We start from the raw sequence: 18325 nt of genomic DNA, 5'->3' as shown, positions 1-18325 counted from the left end.
GCATGGTTCTGAAGGCCATTTGCCATGCGATCGCATGGCCCGTTTTACCAGCTCACATATTTTTGTAATTTAGCTCGTCGACATAATTTAATATAATATATATAATATATTTAATTTATATAATTAATTATATATTATATTAAATTCACATGCATAGTTGACTTGTAATTTTTGTTCCGATAAGTCGTACGTTGTCACTCGACTTATGTCCCGATTTCGGTTTTTCGAATGCCCTTTCGTACGCTGAGAAAACTAGTACTTTTCGTTTCGTGACTAGTACCTTTGTCAAAATATAAACTTAATCATTGATAACTATGTCACTCTAAGTGTAGCTTTAATCAATTAAGTGTTTTGGTTATTTACTTCTATAAATCATCGTCTCGTAGTATATACATATACATATACACACACACACACACACACACACACATATATATATATATATTGAAATAGTGTTTACTGTAGCAATTCACTGTAGCAAAGTCAATTTCACTGTAGTAAATAGTGATTTTCGAAGACAATGTAGCATTTTGGATACTGTAGCAATTTGAAAATACTGTAGCAAATTAGTGTTTTACTGGTTCATCTTAAACGCTTTTGTTAACTTATCTAAATATCAATCGAATCAATAAATGAATGTTACTATCGTTTACTAAATAACTTGAAATTATATATATATGTATATATCTTTTTAATATACATAAATCAGTTTTTAAATACACATTGGAAGTTATTTATAATTAATTTTAATAATAAATATTTCAACTTATCATATATATTCAAATAGATATTTAAACCAATAAGTTTAATGTACGGTATCAAACAATTAATACATCGTTACATTTTCAAGTTATAGTATATATGTATCTATTTACATATAATTGTTCGCGAATCGTCGAAAACAACCGAAGGGTATTTAAATATATAAAAGTAGTTCAAAAATTTTGAGATTCAGTTTTACAGACTTTGCTTATCGTGTCGGAAATGTTAATCATACAAAGATTAAGTTTAAATTTGGTCAGAAATTTTCGGGTCATCACACTTTGCTTATCGTATCGAAATCATATAAAGATTAAGTTTAAATTTGGTCGGAAATTTACGGGTCGTCACACCCAGTATGAATGGTTTGAGTACTACACGATATGTTTTTCAAGATATATGAGTATATCAAAATTGTTTGTGTGCGAGTGGGAGATGTTGAAAATTAATTATTACTAACACCCACAAACATTTTGAGTGGGAGTGGTTAGTTGTCTCCATCTCATTCCACTAAGTAGATGTTTATTTTGAGTGGGAGTGGTTAGTTGTCTCCATCTCATTCAACTACGTAGATGTTTATATAAAGGAATGGGATTAGTTAACCCATGGTAATATAGATCATCATTGATATAACAATTCACTAGAGGAGAACATAAATCTTTTGAGAGATCGTGAGTATACTTATTCAAGTGGAACATTGCAAACCGTTGAAGGAACTTAGGCCGTGAAACAGTGAAAGCTTTCCATTTGTGATTGCTTTCCCGACCGGTGATCTAAACGTCGATCCTATTCGCTTCCGCTGTATTATTTTTGGTATGTCTAGAATCTATCTAAATACAACACGGAGAGAGGCGGCTCAAAAGTCTTTGGGTGGTGAACTTGTAGGTGGTTAAACATTGGCACGCCTGGTGTCGGCCAAGAAGAAGGCACCTCGATGTTATCCGGGTCCCCTAAAGTTTACTGTTTTTCATCATGATCAGGCAAGACGACGAACTTCGAACAAGTGGAGAGGAAGCTCCTTAAGCCGGGTTTGAAGAGTCAAAAAGCTTCCTTCATTACAGATTAGCTAGGAGTATGTTGAGTGGTCGGGTTCTTATTTATTTGTTTATTTTCATGTTTTTTCGGCTATGTTTTTTAGTTTGGTTTTATTTGTTTCGGTCTCTTGTTTATGTTTTTCCGATTTGGTTGTGACTTCTTAATGTTTGGCCGGTGGCAAGACTCGTGTTTAGATAGCTCTTAGACTACTCTTAACGGGCCCGTGGTTGGAGCTTCCTTGGAGCTCCGTTGCAAAGACTCCATTGCTAGCAAGTGTGGTTGGCGCTACATTGAAAAGTCAGTGATGCTAAATGTCGTTGGATAGCATTTTGAACCGCGCAACTACTTGCTTTTCTTGTTTGTAATATATGGATTAAATATTATACATTGTATTAATTAATTAATTTTGGTGAGCTCATTATATGGTAAAGGTGTATGTGATAGATACTAGGGAGTGTGATGGGTTAAATGATATGAAAAAGTTGTTGAGGTGGCGTTGGTGTGGCACAATATGGTTGTATGACAGGTGTCATGGATAAGAGTGGTCTTAGTGTGAGGTTGATTTGTTTTGTTGAGTTTCTTTGTTTGTTCTCTAGATACGAGGCTCGTCGACTTGCTCGATGTTTTCGGTTATTTCATTTACAAGTAAAAGTTTCTAGGTTAATATAGTTTTTGTTTTTACTAAAGAAAAAAATTGATACTCAAGTAAGTAGTTTTTGTATCATTGTATGCAAGGTTGAAAAAGACGCGAGACGGGGCCGAAACGGTAGCGACCTCAAAATATCGCAACGGAAAAAACGGGGCCGAGACGGGGTCGAAACGGATATTGACTAATGTTGACTTTTGTATATATAAATATATATTTACACATATTTTAGAGCTAAAAAATCTTCGTTGACAAGTTTGTACCTATAATTGCTATTAGCGTTAATATAATACAAAATGGAATACTAAACTAAGTCAATTTTGATTGATTTGACCGACTAACGACCGATTTTAACATAATTTCTGACTTTTGACCGGCGTTGGCCCAATTTTTCCTGCATTTGACTTGACTTTTGACCGTTGACCAGCTTATAAGAAAACGGGACGGGGTCGAAACGGTTTAGTTACCAAAACGTCGCAACGGACGCAACGGATGCCGTTTACAACAGTGATTGTATGTGAGCAATTACTTCCTGGACGTATTATTTTAAGGATGATTAACCAATTAATTAAATAGTAATATCTATTACAAACAGGTTGCGCCCTTGGCCTAATGGATAAGGCGTCTGACTTCTAATCAGGCGATTGTGGGTTCGAGTCCCACTGGGCGTGTTTGTTTTTAAAAAATTAGATACTTCCCGTTACATTTTATGAGTATTTGCTAAGGATCAGTTATGAACGGTTTTCATATATAGAAACTATTTCCAAACATACAAACCAAATTCTAAATCTCCCTTTTTTTTTGTGGATTCAATTTACATTCTATACACACATTATTAATTACGTACCTCCAAAATTTGAAACGCGCAAACCGTCACAAAATGTCGATCATTGGCGGTGATGTTGAATCGGTATCGAGTTCCGTACCGAGTTCAACCGCCGGATCGGCGCCGGCGACTCCTAAAAACCGTGTTAAATTCCTGTGTAGCCACGACGGTAAAATCCTCCCACGTCCTGCCGACGGTCATCTTAAATACGTTGGCGGTGAAACACGTGTCATTTGCGTTCTACGTGACATTACGTTTTCCGGTATATTATTTGTTCCTTCTCAAACCCTAATGCTATTAAAATTGTTATTTGTCGCTCAAATTAGGGTTCCGGTTTTACATTGTTGCAATTTGTATGATATTATGTCAGTTTAGTAATTGATTACGCTATAATTCAACAGAATTTGTGTACTGATTCGTGAAATTACATGACTTAAACAAACTACAATATAATCATCATTCAAATACATATATAGGGGTTATTTGTGATTGATAGTGATTCTATTTAGTATATTGAAAATTGTTTATCTGTTTATTAGGTTGTACTTACTTCTACACGTATAATTATCTATTTTCGGTTTCCGTTGTATATTAAATCATACATAAGAGTTATCTATAATTTATGTTCATTTCACTTGAGGCTAAGTTCTTGATTTACAAATGTAGAACTAATGAAGAAGCTAACGAGCATGTTCGATGGTGAAATGATATTAAAGTACCAGTTAATGCCTGAAGATCTTGATGTATTGATCACAGTTAAATCTGATGAAGATGTTCGTCATATGATTGATGAATGTGATCGTCATGAATACTTAGGAGCTCCAAGACTTCGCGCGTTCTTGTTCCCAACAAACCAGATTATTACAGTGAACCATATGGGACCTATGGATCCCCAGTCACTCGAACAGAGATACATTAATTACATTAATGGCATAGTTGTTCATCCAACATCACCAGTATATAAATATACCTGCAGACCATTTCCTGTAAACACTAGCTATACAACTTTCAGTATTTCATCCGCGTGTTCCTCCCCTAGAACACCGCCTGAAAACACCAGCACCGCCACCAACTCCACCTCTGCAGCCGTTGGTACTAGCGGTGGTAAAACTAGTTCGCTAACTAAAAACCATAGTTCCCCTAGCTTATACAATCTTGGTTGCAGTTCTGTAACTAATCACCAGAATCAAATAGTGCCTGCAAGTCCTACTTATAACTATAACCAATCCCCACAACATTCACCCCAACCCCATCACTTTCATCCTCACCTGCACCCTCATGTTCACTCGCAACCGCACTCGTCTCCCAAACCGCCACTAGACCGCCAGCTTTATAAGGCTGAACATGGTGGCAGGATGAGGTCACCAGTTGGCGATTGTTACAGATACCAAGCAGATCATACACCTACTTACAGTACTAGAACAAATAAAAATGGACATGTGTACTATCAACGAGGTTTAACATATGATGAATACTATGGGAATTGTAAGTATGATCGAATGAATAGTCCTCCAAGCCCTGATGTTGTGTCGCCAAGCCATAGGATTAGCTCAGGACGTTGATGAATCAAGAAAGAGTTGCGTGGTCTGCACTATTCTTCATTGTTGAATGCAAATATGGTTCGATGTATAAGCCCAAGCCTGACTATTATTGGTAGTACTTAGTAATTACATGTGAATGTATATAGACCAACTGATATTGTTGTAAAGATACAAGTTCTGGAACTCATTGCCGTTGTGTATATATTCTATTCCTTTGGAAGGTTACATATCTTTAACCATTCTTATATGCAACTCACATTCTTTTCGTTTGAAGTGTTCTAGGACATTTATTTACAGACACAGTTACTGTTTACTGTTTAATATTTACAGTACAAATCGGTTCAATATATACAAAGTCTGAGTTTAATCTCAATGTGTTTGCGGCATATAACGTTTGTCCAAGAGATCTACGATGAATCAACGCTTGCATATGACATACACATTTTAGGCTATAGTATCATATACGCAATGAACGTTGGCTTATCATATACGACAAACTAGGAAACCAATATGTCAGACAATTTTACTGCTTTCATGAAAACAAAGCCAGAATCTCACAAATTTCATAATAAAGGTTAACTTATTAGAACCCATAAATGTAGTAAACCTACAGTCCATACCAAGATGGACAAACAAGCACACTGGTTATGCCTGAATGGAGCACAAAAATTGCATGATGCAAGCACAAAAACTGAGTACCAAAACTGATGTGAAACTGTTACCATTTGGATGATGTTTGCTTCAATTGAAGGGCTCTCCAACCAATATCTTTTCGATAAAACCCACCTTCCCATTTAATCTCCTCAACAGCTCGGTAAGCTCTGTCTCGTGCTTCTTCAAGATCTTTTCCCTTCGCAGTGACACCTAAAACACGCCCACCCGTTGCAATATAGTTGCCATCGGCATCAACAGCTGTTCCAGCATGAAATATTTTAACACCAGGAGCCGCCAGCTCAGCTTCTTCTAGGTTTTGAATCTTGGTTCCTTTTAGATAGCTTCCAGGGTAGCCGTTGCTAGCCATGACCACCACCATGGCTGAACCAGGCGCCCAATCAAGAGTCACAGAGTTTAGTTCACCTTTACAAGCAGCTAGCAGCACTTGTGCTAGATCAGACTGTAAACGAAACATCAATACCTGTTTCAGGTAAAAATCATTTAAATTACAAGTTAGATTACAACAATTAGTCACTCTTTTTTAAATGTGTGTTTTATTTAAATTGATTGAGGGGTTTCTTGCACTTTTAGTCAAGAGTGGTGGTAAACTATCGAATTACAAATTAAAATGTTCTATGGAAAGTTATGAGCGGTCGAAGTACGTTTAAAAGTCAAAGTCAACAAAAAAAGTCCAAAATTGAAGTACACATTTCACCATGATCTATAGAAAGTTATTACCTTTCAAAGTTTTCAAGAACCTATACACAATTCCCATGTTCCAATCTAATCTTAATTTTCAAATGTGTTGCAAATCGCAACTTTTTTATTGCAATTTGCAAACACGGTAGATTTATCACACAAAAAATGGCATACGCAAAAAAAATGGCGTATTGCGAGGGCATTTTCACAAAAAAAAAAATAAAAAAAATATTAGGGCAAAATGTTATAAACCATTGTAAAAAAGGGCTTTTTGGTTAATTTCCCTTATTAGGGCTGTATGGATACAAACTACAAAGTAAAATCTAACATACCTGACATTCGGGATCTCCAAAACGCACATTGTACTCGATTAATTTGGGTAATCCAGATTTTTTTTCAATCATAAGTCCTGCATACAAAACTCCCACAAACTTGCAGCCCTCTTTCGACATCCCTTTTACAGTTGGAAGAATAACAGAGTTCATGACTACAGATTGAATTTCTTGTGTCAAAACAGGTGCAGGACAGTATGCACCCATTCCACCCGTGTTTGGACCCGTATCCCCATCACCAACTCGTTTATGGTCCTGTGCAGATTCTAAAGGCAGGGCATTTTCACCATCAACAAGAGCAAAAAACGATGCTTCTTCACCTTCCAAAAACTCCTCTACAATTATGGAAGAACCCGCCTTTCCAAATGACCCGTTTACAAGAATCGAGTCCACTGCTTCATTTGCTTCTTGCAGTGTCATAGCAACAATCACACCTTTTCCTGCAGCCAACCCATCTGCTTTAACAACAATTGGTGCCCCTTGTTCTTTGATATACAACTTTGCAGCTGAAGGGTCTGTAAATGTTGCATACTGCAAGAAAATGAACCAAAAAGCTTTATTTGCAGTAGAAACAAAAGAAACAAACACAGGTTCAAACATTTAGGGGGTGTCTGGATTTGCATTTCGAAAGTGAATATGTGACCTATAATATTCAATATCAGATGCATCTTTCAAATTGATTGTAGGAGATGGTGATTAAATGTGTTTAGCTCTTTTGAAGTTGCTAGATAACTAGTTATTTGAGAGTTAACCAAATCACCCCATTAGTATAAAAGAATTGTACAAACCTTTGCAGTTGGAATTCCATATTTATCACATAAGTTCTTCATGAAATTCTTGGAACCTTCTAAAGAGGCAGCTTCAGAAGAAGGACCGAATGCATGTATGCCAGCTTTCAGTAGATCATTTGTAAGCCCGGAAACCAGAGGAGCTTCTGGACCCACCACAACAAGTCCGATTTCCCACTTACGACAAAAAGCAATCACGGCTGAGCTGTCAAATATATCAAGATCTTCAATACACGTGGCATCCCCTGAGTTGGAAATACCAGCGTTTCCAGGAGCACAAAAGACCGCGTCACACGAATGAGAACGCTTCAAAGCGTAACAAAGTGAATGTTCTCTTCCACCACCACCAATTACCAATACAGAAACCCTCTCCTCTAAAACACATAATAGAAGAAAACATCACTTTACAGGTGTACTAATAGACCTTTTGTTAACATTTATTAAAAGTGAAGACAGAGTAGTTAATGCATTTGTTTCTCACCAGAAATGGCATGATCTGAAGAAACACTGTTGACAATGGTGGTGAAGGACTGATAGCGGTTCAAACGTTGATAGTTTCTGGAACCACATAACTTTGCTGATCTGTAACTTATGGGTTGCAGGAACAAGAGTTGAGATATTTTGTTTGGAAATAACTTCAGACTCGGTGAAGGCAGCTGACCTAATTTTATGGAAGCTCCAAAACCATGTGATATGCAAGCCATATTTTATGTATCTAAACAAAAAGAGGATAAATATCAGTTATGAAAAACACATTTATACAACTAAAAAGTTGTTTTGCAGTGATATCAATGGCTCAAATTTCAAATGTATTGTATTATTATTAAATTATTAATGCCACCAAAATCACAGTCCTACATAACATTCATTATACATATAATTATCAAGTAATTATACAAGTGAATGATAGCAAATGGCCAACAAGCACACAACTTTATCAAATAAAAACCCAAACTAGGACCAAAGGAATAAGAATAAACACAAAGGGAGTTATATATATATATATATATATATATATATATATAGCATGCAATATCGAAAAAAATTCAATTTTTTCACTTGAGCATTTCATCGAACACTTGGCATGCAATATAAAAAAAATTTGAACTACGCTTAATTAAAGGTGCTTATACCTTACTAGAATACTAGTTGCAAAATTCTTCAACGAATTGACAATCAGTTACATATAAAGAGGGAAAACCAGTAACATAAATGAAGTACTGAATCTTGGAAAAACTTACAGAACGTATTTCTATGTGTCTATATATATCTATGGGCAGCCAACCGGAGAGAAGATACAAACGTTCGTTGAACCAAGGTAATGTTTACGATTGTACGCTGTGCACATGTGGTAGTACTTCTAGCCGGGGGTTTGATTCTGTAGGTTTTTGAGTTAAAACTATTGTTAAGTCGTTAAATATGTGAAAGCAGCCATTAAGTTAATCTATATACAACAGAGTCCCTCGAGTTTTAATAATTTCCATTTATGGCTTTAAAATTAAGGATTTTGTATACAGTTGTATAACAACACTACTGTACGTAGGGTGTTCAAACAGAATATCTAAAAATCCCGATTCGAATTTCGGATATCTTAAATTTTCAGATAGTGAATTTGGCTATCCGATATGGATATCTAGTATTTGAATATCGAATTATTCAAGTATCCGAACTATAAATTTTAATTTAAGATCAAATACAATTAGATCACATTTGTTTCTTCAAACTCGGTGAAGTTCCGTTTACACCAATCGATCTTTAATGAGTCACACAAACTTTATCTTGTTATCCCTTCGAAAGAATCAAGATAACTTAAATCACATTTGTCTTCACCTTGAAAAATTTAATTTCCAATATAAATAACTTCTTATATCTCTTTAAAGAAGAATGATAACTAAGCTACATTATATTCCTATTACAAGATACACTCTTATACTAATTCTTTAAACTCCCCGAAAAAGTAATTACAAATATAGAAGTTGAGAATTAAGTTTAAAATAACTCTATAAAGACATAATCTCATAATATTTATTGATAATCACACAGTTGAATAATGAAGTTATAGGACTCAAGTGATTCTCTGAAGTATTTGAGTTTTTAATGCAAGAGGTTCAAACTCCAAGTGCCACCACCCCTTGTTTTAAATATGCAAGATATATAAATGTGACAAAAGCTTTCCGGTCAATACTGCTGCTCGATTACACTATTGAGTGTGTGATGATCAATAAATAAAAATGGGCCCTTATGTGACGACCCGGAAATTGCAGACCAAATTTAAACTTAATCTTTGAATGATTCCGACACGATAAGCAAAGTCTGTAATATTAAAGTCTCAAAAACTATGAACTATTTTCATGGATTCATTTAACCTTAGACCATTTCCGACGATTCAAGAACAATTTATTTATAAATAAATATGTAATTAAATATATATACATATATATAAATATAAGTAAATATGATAATTAAAAATAATAAATAGGATTTAAACATTTGAATTAAAAAAGGTAAGATAAGTTATAAAATAATTATGTTGAAATTTAAAATAAGTTATATATACAAAAATATAAGATTTCTATGTATAATTATAATATTGTATTATATATAAAATGTTTAAATAATAAATATTCAATAAAAGTCATTATATATGATTATTAAATATTACCTAAGTAATAACATATATTAAAACAAATTAAAATATAGTTGTTATAATAATATTATTACCTTCATTTTTATAAATATCCATATTAATAATACTATGTTATAAATATGAAGTTTGATGTATATAAATTGTTATATTATCATTACTATCAGAATTATAATTAATAAAATTAATGTTGTCATAATTAGTGGTATTATTAGTATTATGAATGATATTATTATTATTATTATCATTTTTATTATTAATATCATTATTATTATCTAATACTATTATAATTATTATTAAGTAATTATTAGTGTTATTGTTAATAATCAGTGGAATATAATATATTTTATTATTATTAACATTAATAATAGAATTACCACCATTTTTTTAGTTTCATTATTATTATTAAAATTAATATTTAATATTAATGTTTGTATATAAATAATATTATTTCCTTTATATATTTAACATACACATAAATATATATAGTGGATATATATAATTATACAAATATTGATATATATATATATATATATATATATATATATATATATATATATATATATATTCAGATATACATAAATACATGTACCAATACAAAATACAGTTATCTATACATATATACAAATATGTATACAGATAAATATATATATATATATATATATATATATATATATATATATATATATATATATATATATATATATATATATATATATATATATATATATATATGTATATATATATATGTATGTATATGTATGTATATATATATATATATATATATATATATATATATATATATATGTATGTATATATATATATATATATATATATATATATATATATATATATGTGTGTGTGTGTGTGTGTGTGTGTGTGTCTAAATACGCCTAATTATATATATAAATACAGCAAAAAAATTCGTAATTTGTTACACATCGTTTTCAGTTTGTGGGAGTTGATTTTCCTGCTTTCAATTTCGTACCAATCAAGGATTCCATCATTAGCAAACATCCAAATTCTGTTAGAGTGTAACGACCCGGATTTTTTCGATCGTTTTATACTTATGAGATTAATATTTACATAAAATAAACCTTACCAACATGATAAGCAATCCAAACTGTTGAGACTTATGTTTTTGAAAAGAGTTTCACACAACGTTTGACCGTCCAATTTGACCGATGATATCACGAACTATATAACACACGATAATTATGCGATTATGTATATGTACATATCTATACATATTTAACATGATTTAAGGATGGTTTAACATTTCATTGTGAACTAACAACAATGAGTTATAAGTATACTTTGAGACCACTAACTTAAGTTTTCAAAACGATAACTATATGTAACGTTCTTTGACATATATACTTACAATATATAATGTGTTGGTGATCTATGTCACCAATATAATTTAAGTGTAATGGGATTAATTTGTAACCAAAATAATCTTGATAAATATAGAACAAGTTTGGGGAAGTGTGGAGTGCACACTTGTTTGAACTTATCTTGATTATGACGGGGGTTCGGGGGCAGCGCCCCCGATAAGCGGGGTCCAAGGGGTGGCAACCCCTGGCGAGGTCCAAGGGGCAGAGCCCCTGGTTTGGGGCTAACATTGCTTTATTAAAAATGTCTTAAAATTTTATTTTGGCCCGGTTTGACCCAAAAATAAAAGCCCAGTTTTAAGCCTCTTTTACAGTTATAAACCCGTCCATATTTGAATTCTCGTTCCGATTCCTCAAAATTTCTACAAGTATATCTAGGGTATATGTAACCGTATCATACCCAGCTTCTATACGTATTTACTATTGGTATATACCAACAATAAACTTCAATGATCAGCCACTAGACATGATGTTACATGTGGGAATGATATTACTCAAAATAGACATATCATTAGTCACAATATCAAGTCCTATCGTCGGTTATTTCATACGAATTTGTAATATTTCCATTATTATTCCGTTGTATTGTAAATAAGCATAGAATCATTGAATACTTGAAGAAATGTTGAAGATAATGAATGAAACAACTCAAAGATCAAAACCAGAACAAGAAACGAAGAAACAGAAAAATGAAAGCTACAGTGCGCGCCGTGCACTATCCGCGCACACCACCGCGCACTCAAGACTTTGATCAGAACATTTGATTAAAATGGAAACCAGAGAGCGCCCCGCGCAAGTTCAACGGAGCGCGCCGCTCACAACAGAGAGCGCCGCGCACTTCGCCGCGCACAAGTACCTGAAACGTCCAAATTGAAGTGCGATCGTGAACTGGAAAGTAAATGTGTGGTAGGTGAGTAGTGCGCTCCGCGCACCCCTTATGTACGCTCCGCGCACAGTGCTTTCCAGCTACTTTTCAGCCTTTTTAAACCTCTTTCCAGCTTCATTCCAAGTGTGCCAGTTTTCTTTTTGTTCAGAGACGAAAAAGGAATAAAAGTCACTAAACGAAAGGATGTATCTAGTTCATCCTTGAAGGAAGTAAAGTCTTCCGAATTTCGCCTTACTTGATATAGCAAACTTCCTAAACTATGTCATTTCATATTAATATCATTTCACGATATAAGGTACAGTGGGAAGGGAAAGTCTTGAACTTTCAAACCCGAAAATAAACTTGGTAGGGTAAATCCAAGTCGCTATCCAGTGCAAGACCGATTACGGTGTATAAGCTGGAGCAGGATCTGTCCCGCGCGATAGCTTAGTCTTCGCATTTTTAACCCTTGATCTTAATTGTACAAAATTGTCATGAAAGACCGATATTTATATCGCGTCAGGGGGCGCCCGGTTAAGAGTTCCATGATACTACAATCATGGGGGCGAATAGCTTGCTAATCGCCGACTGAGACTTCGGTTTTCAGTTACCCTCAACCGGAATTTGAGGTTAAAACCGGAAAACGTGTCTAGTTAAAAAAAAAAAAAAAAAAACTAGCAATGACATTTTCAAAATCTTAAAACGTTTTCTCAAAGATCCAATTTTCCCTAAGGATCCAAATTTTTAAAGAACTTTCACCGAAGTTCACCTCTCCCAAGCAATCCAAATGTGTGCGTGTGTTTCATAAATTGTGTGTGTACCCTCACGAGTGTGTATTCCAATTGTGTAAACATGTGTTCATATAGCGTGAGTTGTGTTACAAAATAATGTGTGTGTTTTGTGTACTTCGTGTGAATCGTGTGAAAATTGTGTACCATATAGCGTGAGTCTTTGTGTGTGTTTTGCGTGATTCGTGTGATTTGTGTATAATGTACTTCAAACAATATTTTTGATTCATATATATTTGTGTTTTGTATACGCATGATTAGAACAAGACTTGCTTGAGGACAAGTAAGAGTTAAGTGTGGGGGATTTTGATATTACTCAAAATAGACATATCATTAGTCACAATATCAAGTCCTATCGTCGGTTATTTCATACGAATTTGTAATATTTCCATTATTATTCCGTTGTATTGTAATTAAGCATAGAATCATTGAATACTTGAAGAAATGTTGAAGATAATGAATGAAACAACTCAAAGATCAAAACCAGAACAAGAAACGAAGAAACAGAAAAATGAAAGCTACAGTGCGCGCCGCGCACTATCCGCGCACACCACCGCACACTCAAAAATTTGATCAGAACATTTGATTAAAATGGAAACCAGAGAGCGCCCCGCGCAAGTTCAACAGAGCGCGCCACGCACAACAGAGAGCGCCGCGCACTTCGCCGCGCACAAGTACCTGAAACGTCCAAATTGAAGTGCGATCGTGAACTGGAAAGTAAAAGTGTGGTAGGTGAGTAGTGCGCTCCGCGCACCCCTTATGTGCGCGCCGCGCACAGTGCTTTCCAGCTACTTTTCAGCCTTTTTAAACCTCTTTCCAGCTTCATTCCAAGTGTGCCAGTTTTCTTTCTGTTCAGAGACGAAAACATATCATTCAAAACAGTTCTTGAGCTTATCAAAGTGCATCTAAACACTAAAATCATTGAAGATTCAAGGATCATTCAAGGGCTTCATCCAAGATTACTCTAAAAAGGTCAATCTTGTATTTACAATGAATTCTATCTTTGTTACTGTTATGTTTAAGTTTTCTAGCATGATTGTTGGCTAGTTCCTTTTATGTTCATCTAGATAAATAACCGAGATGTTGAATGTTTACTTTTGATTGATAGTTACCATGCACGATAGTTTGATGTTTGAATACAAGAACCATTCTTGTTAAGTTTAATCTTTTCGATTCAACTAGTTAGTATACTTGTTCAACTAAGAAACACCATTTTGCTGATTTAGTATATTGATTTACACCTAGTGACAAGTGTTTGCCCGTCTTTTACCAAAAGGGGTAAGTTGTGTTCAAACGGTTAATCTATATAGGAATGTAAGAACGACTCTTGTAGATACTCTCAGATAGCTTAATTGATATGTGTAGTTGTCTAGGTGAACGATCAATTCCCTAGAATCTGTCATGCATATTTTCACTACTCAATTCCATATAACTAATAGGTGTTAGTAATTTGCCTTATCTAGTGACGTTTATAGGGATCTTATTACCACACTTAATTGAAAATGTCTTAAAATTGCTTTATTAAAAATGTCTTAAAATTTTATTTTGGCCCGGTTTGACCCAAAAATAAAAGCCCAGTTTTGAGCCTCTTTTACAGTTATAAACCCGTTCATATTTGAATTCTCGTTCCGATTCCTCAAAATTTCTACAAGTATATCTAGGTTATATGTAACCGTATCATACCCAGCTTCTATACGTATTTACTATTGGTATATACCAACAATAAACTTCAATGATCAGCCACTAGACATGATGTTACATGTGGGAACCAGCCATTTAACCTCATGTGTGACTTTTGTGCAAGAAAACAAACTAAATCTCCTATATATCCATCCCATAATCATGCTATTTTGCACACACACACATACAATTCCATTTCCAATTTTCTTTCAAGTTAATTCACTCCCTAATCTCTCTTCATTTACCTACTCAAGAACATATCAATATAGTCATCCGATTTCAAGGAGATTACTTCCAATCTTTCAATCCCACTCCACCACTCTTTTGATTCTAAGATTTTTCGTACCTTTTCCAGTAGCTTTGTCCAAGTAACTTGAGGTAGTAACCTTATTCATAACCTTATTCGATTCATATTTATATAGCTATCTTATTTTGTGTTGTAAAATTTTAACAACAAGAACATAGTTTGAGTGATTTCAAACTTGTTCGCAAACTAAGTAGATCCTTCTAATTTGATTTTAAAAACACTTCAAGACCTGTAATATATCATATTATGACAAAATCGGATTAATCATATCTTGGCTAATTAACATAATATTTAATATATATTTACTTATGATTTGATTTTATATATTTCAGGACCACCCGTAAACAACACGAGAAGATTAATCATAAGACCTCATGATTGTACGCAACACGTCATTTGACAACACGGTACTTTATGTACGCAACACGTCACTTGACAACATGGTACCATGGGTCGAGATTAATTCTGATCAATACGAATACGATGGGGTCTTTATTTATTTTATTTAAGTAACTAATTTTGGACCACTAACATCGGACTGCTAACTACGGACTAAGAAAATATTAAAAGTATTAAAAGTGTATATATATATATATATATATATATATATATATATATATATATATATATATATATATATATATATATATATATATATATATATATATATATATATATATATATATGTAACGATTACTTAAAAAGAAAATATGTTGATATATTATATATATGGTTAGGTTCGTGATATCTATCGGAGACTAAGTCGAGTTAAATACCTTCAAGACAAAGGTGAGTATATAGTCCCACTTTTAAACTCTAAATATTTCGGGATGAGAATACATGCATTTTATGATTTACGTTATGGACACAAGTGATTAAAAATATATATTCTACGTTGAGTTGTACCACTGGCATACTTCCCTGTAACTTGGTAACTACTATTTACATGAGGTATTGTAAACGCGAATCCTGTTGATAGATCTATCGGGCCTGACAACCCCAACCGGACTGGACGACCAGTATTCAACGGTTGCACAGTACTTCATTTCGGTGACTACACTTGGTACGGTGTAGTAAGATTTCATAATAAAGGGAATATGCGACGTTGATTAAATGTTAAGTATGGTTATCAAGTGCTCAACAACTTAGAATATTTTTATTAGAACGTTTATATATGAAATCTTGTGGTCTATATTTATAACGCTGTCGGCATTAAACCTATATCTCACCAACTTTATGTTGACATTTTAAGCATGTTTATTCACAGGTGATAACTAAAAGCTTCCGCTGCAACATGTTGAATTTAAGCAAGATCTTGAGTATGCATATTTGTGTCAAAAATAAAACTGCATATCGGAGGATTTGTAATGTAAAATATGTTGGAAGTCGTATTGTTATTATCACATGTAAAGTTTGTAAGTCTAAGATTATCGCTAAACGATAATCATTATTAAGTTGTTTAAACCTTGTATTTGTAATAAAAGCTATGGTTTGTATTGTAAAAACGAATGCAGTTTTTGAAAAATGTCGCATATAGAGGTCAATACCTCACGATGAAATCATATGTTATTGTATTCGTCCTTATGGTTAAGGTCGGGTTATGACATGATTGTAATATCCGTGTTACATCCGTCCCACATCGGTTGGAGAGGGGAACGAAGAATGCCTTATAAGGGTGTGGAGACCTTTCCTAGCATGACGCGTTTTGGGACCACAAGCGCAGCAGATCTCATGAGAACTCTGCAGTTAAGCGTGCTCGGATGAGTGCACTACCAGAATGGGTGACCTCCTGGGAAAGTGTTCGTCGTCTTTGGTCGCCAAGAAAAATCCGTGCGCCTACGGGCAAAGCGGACAATATCATGCTACGGGGAACGTGTTACCTGGGATGTTACAGATGGTATCAGAGCTAGGCCCCGGACCAAACGTGCACAACGAGGATGCTGTGTCCCATTAGGGGGGAGGATTGTAACATCCGTGTTACATCCGTCCCACATCGGTTGGAGAGGGGAACGAAGCATGCCTTATAAGGGTGTGGAGACCTTTCCTAGCATGACGCGTTTTGGGACCACAAGCGCAGTAGATCTCATGAGAACTCTGCAGTTAAGCGTGCTCGGATGAGTGCACTACCAGGATGGGTGACCTCCTGGGAAAGTGTTCGTCGTCTTTGGTCGCCAAGAAAAATTCGTGCGCCTACGGGCAAAGCGGACAATATCATGCTACGGGGAACGTGTTACCTGGGATGTTACAGTAACAATAACATGATGAGTTAAATTGTGCTTAAGGATTATGTTCAAATTTGGTTTCTATAATGCTATACTAGTCATGATAATCTTTGCTCTTAAAATGATTTATTTGCTTGAAGGATTAACATAACTATTGCTATATGTATCTTTGAACATGTATTTTTGATTTAACCTAACACTAACAAGGTATTATTTCTATATGCCTTTTTGTTTTGGTGTTGTTTCTTATGTGTAGACAAGGTCATCTAGTCAAGCGGCCCAACAAGGACAAGGTTCAAACCAAGGAAGACAACAAGCACCCGTACCGGATCAAAATGATCCTGTTGTTTGGTTAGCTTATGTCCGGGATCATGAGGACTACGCGGAAGAATATGAATGGGTGGTAAGAAAAAAATGTGAGGCCACTTGGTATTTTGACCCGGAACCATTGGTTCAAGCAAGAGAGTACAATAGAGTCGCACGAATGTTAGAGGTGAAACACCAATTGTCATCCGGACAAGAAATCACAATTCGGGCATGGGAAAGGGTTATGCGGATAAATGAAACCATTTACCCCGAGTTGTGCAAGGAATTCATCGCAACTCTGAACTTTCAATGCATTTTAAATCCGAGAGGGCAGGATTTTATGAGGTTTAGATTGGGAGGTTTGGCTCGATCAATGAGCCAAATCGATTTAGCTCGTGCTTTGGACATATATAACGAGCTAGATGACAATCAATTGGACACATATCTCCGACAGACAGAGTATTACGATTCCAGGTACAATCCCAGAATTTTTTGGAGCGACATAAGTAATTACCAATTCGCTGCTAGTCGAAGCACATTCACGAAAATACATCATCAAGAGGCGAAGTTAATTCAGAGGTTGGTTTCTTGCACATTCAATGCAAGAAGGGAAGGAAACAACAAGGTAACGAGGCTAGACGTTTTTCTGATGGACAAAATCTACAATAAAAGTCCAGTTGATATTCCAACCACCGTGGCAAAATATCTAAACGAAACAGGGACAAGAAATATAAACTCTATTGTAGGTGGTCACTATATCACTCGAATAGCGAGCTCGTTTGGAATTAACTTTGACCAGCTAGTAGCAAATCCAGACATGATGGAACCTTTGGGAAGTA

At 34.7% G+C, this 18325-nt stretch overlaps 2 protein-coding genes and 1 non-coding gene across 3 annotated transcripts; 2 read left to right on the top strand and 1 right to left on the bottom strand.

Annotated features, from left to right (window-relative positions):
• The first annotated feature begins 3038 nt into the window (after positions 1–3038).
• Positions 3039–3111, top strand: TRNAR-UCU (transfer RNA arginine (anticodon UCU)). The gene has a single exon. It is a non-coding gene; the product is annotated as a tRNA-Arg (tRNA).
• A 166-nt stretch (positions 3112–3277) lies between these two features.
• Positions 3278–4994, top strand: LOC139856052 (uncharacterized). Its single transcript, XM_071845283.1, has 2 exons — positions 3278–3528; positions 3933–4994. The coding sequence occupies exons 1-2, from the start codon at positions 3321–3323 to the stop codon at positions 4826–4828; spliced, it is 1104 nt and encodes a 367-aa protein (XP_071701384.1). The 5' UTR covers positions 3278–3320; the 3' UTR covers positions 4829–4994.
• Positions 4995–5252: 258 nt separating this feature from the next.
• On the bottom strand, positions 5253–7991 carry LOC139852843 (phosphoribosylamine--glycine ligase-like). Its single transcript, XM_071842178.1, has 4 exons — positions 7762–7991; positions 7281–7654; positions 6493–7023; positions 5253–5942 (listed from the first exon to the last, which is right to left on the bottom strand). Exons 1-4 carry the CDS (start codon positions 7982–7984, stop codon positions 5526–5528), a joined length of 1545 nt encoding a protein of 514 aa, XP_071698279.1. The 5' UTR covers positions 7985–7991; the 3' UTR covers positions 5253–5525.
• Positions 7992–18325: the final 10334 nt, after the last annotated feature.

Source organism: Rutidosis leptorrhynchoides, chromosome 6 (assembly GCF_046630445.1).
Source record: "Rutidosis leptorrhynchoides isolate AG116_Rl617_1_P2 chromosome 6, CSIRO_AGI_Rlap_v1, whole genome shotgun sequence".
Taxonomy (NCBI): domain Eukaryota; kingdom Viridiplantae; phylum Streptophyta; class Magnoliopsida; order Asterales; family Asteraceae; genus Rutidosis; species Rutidosis leptorrhynchoides.
The sequence above is the reverse complement of the archived record's forward strand: the minus strand, read 5'-3'. Positions and strand labels throughout refer to the sequence as shown.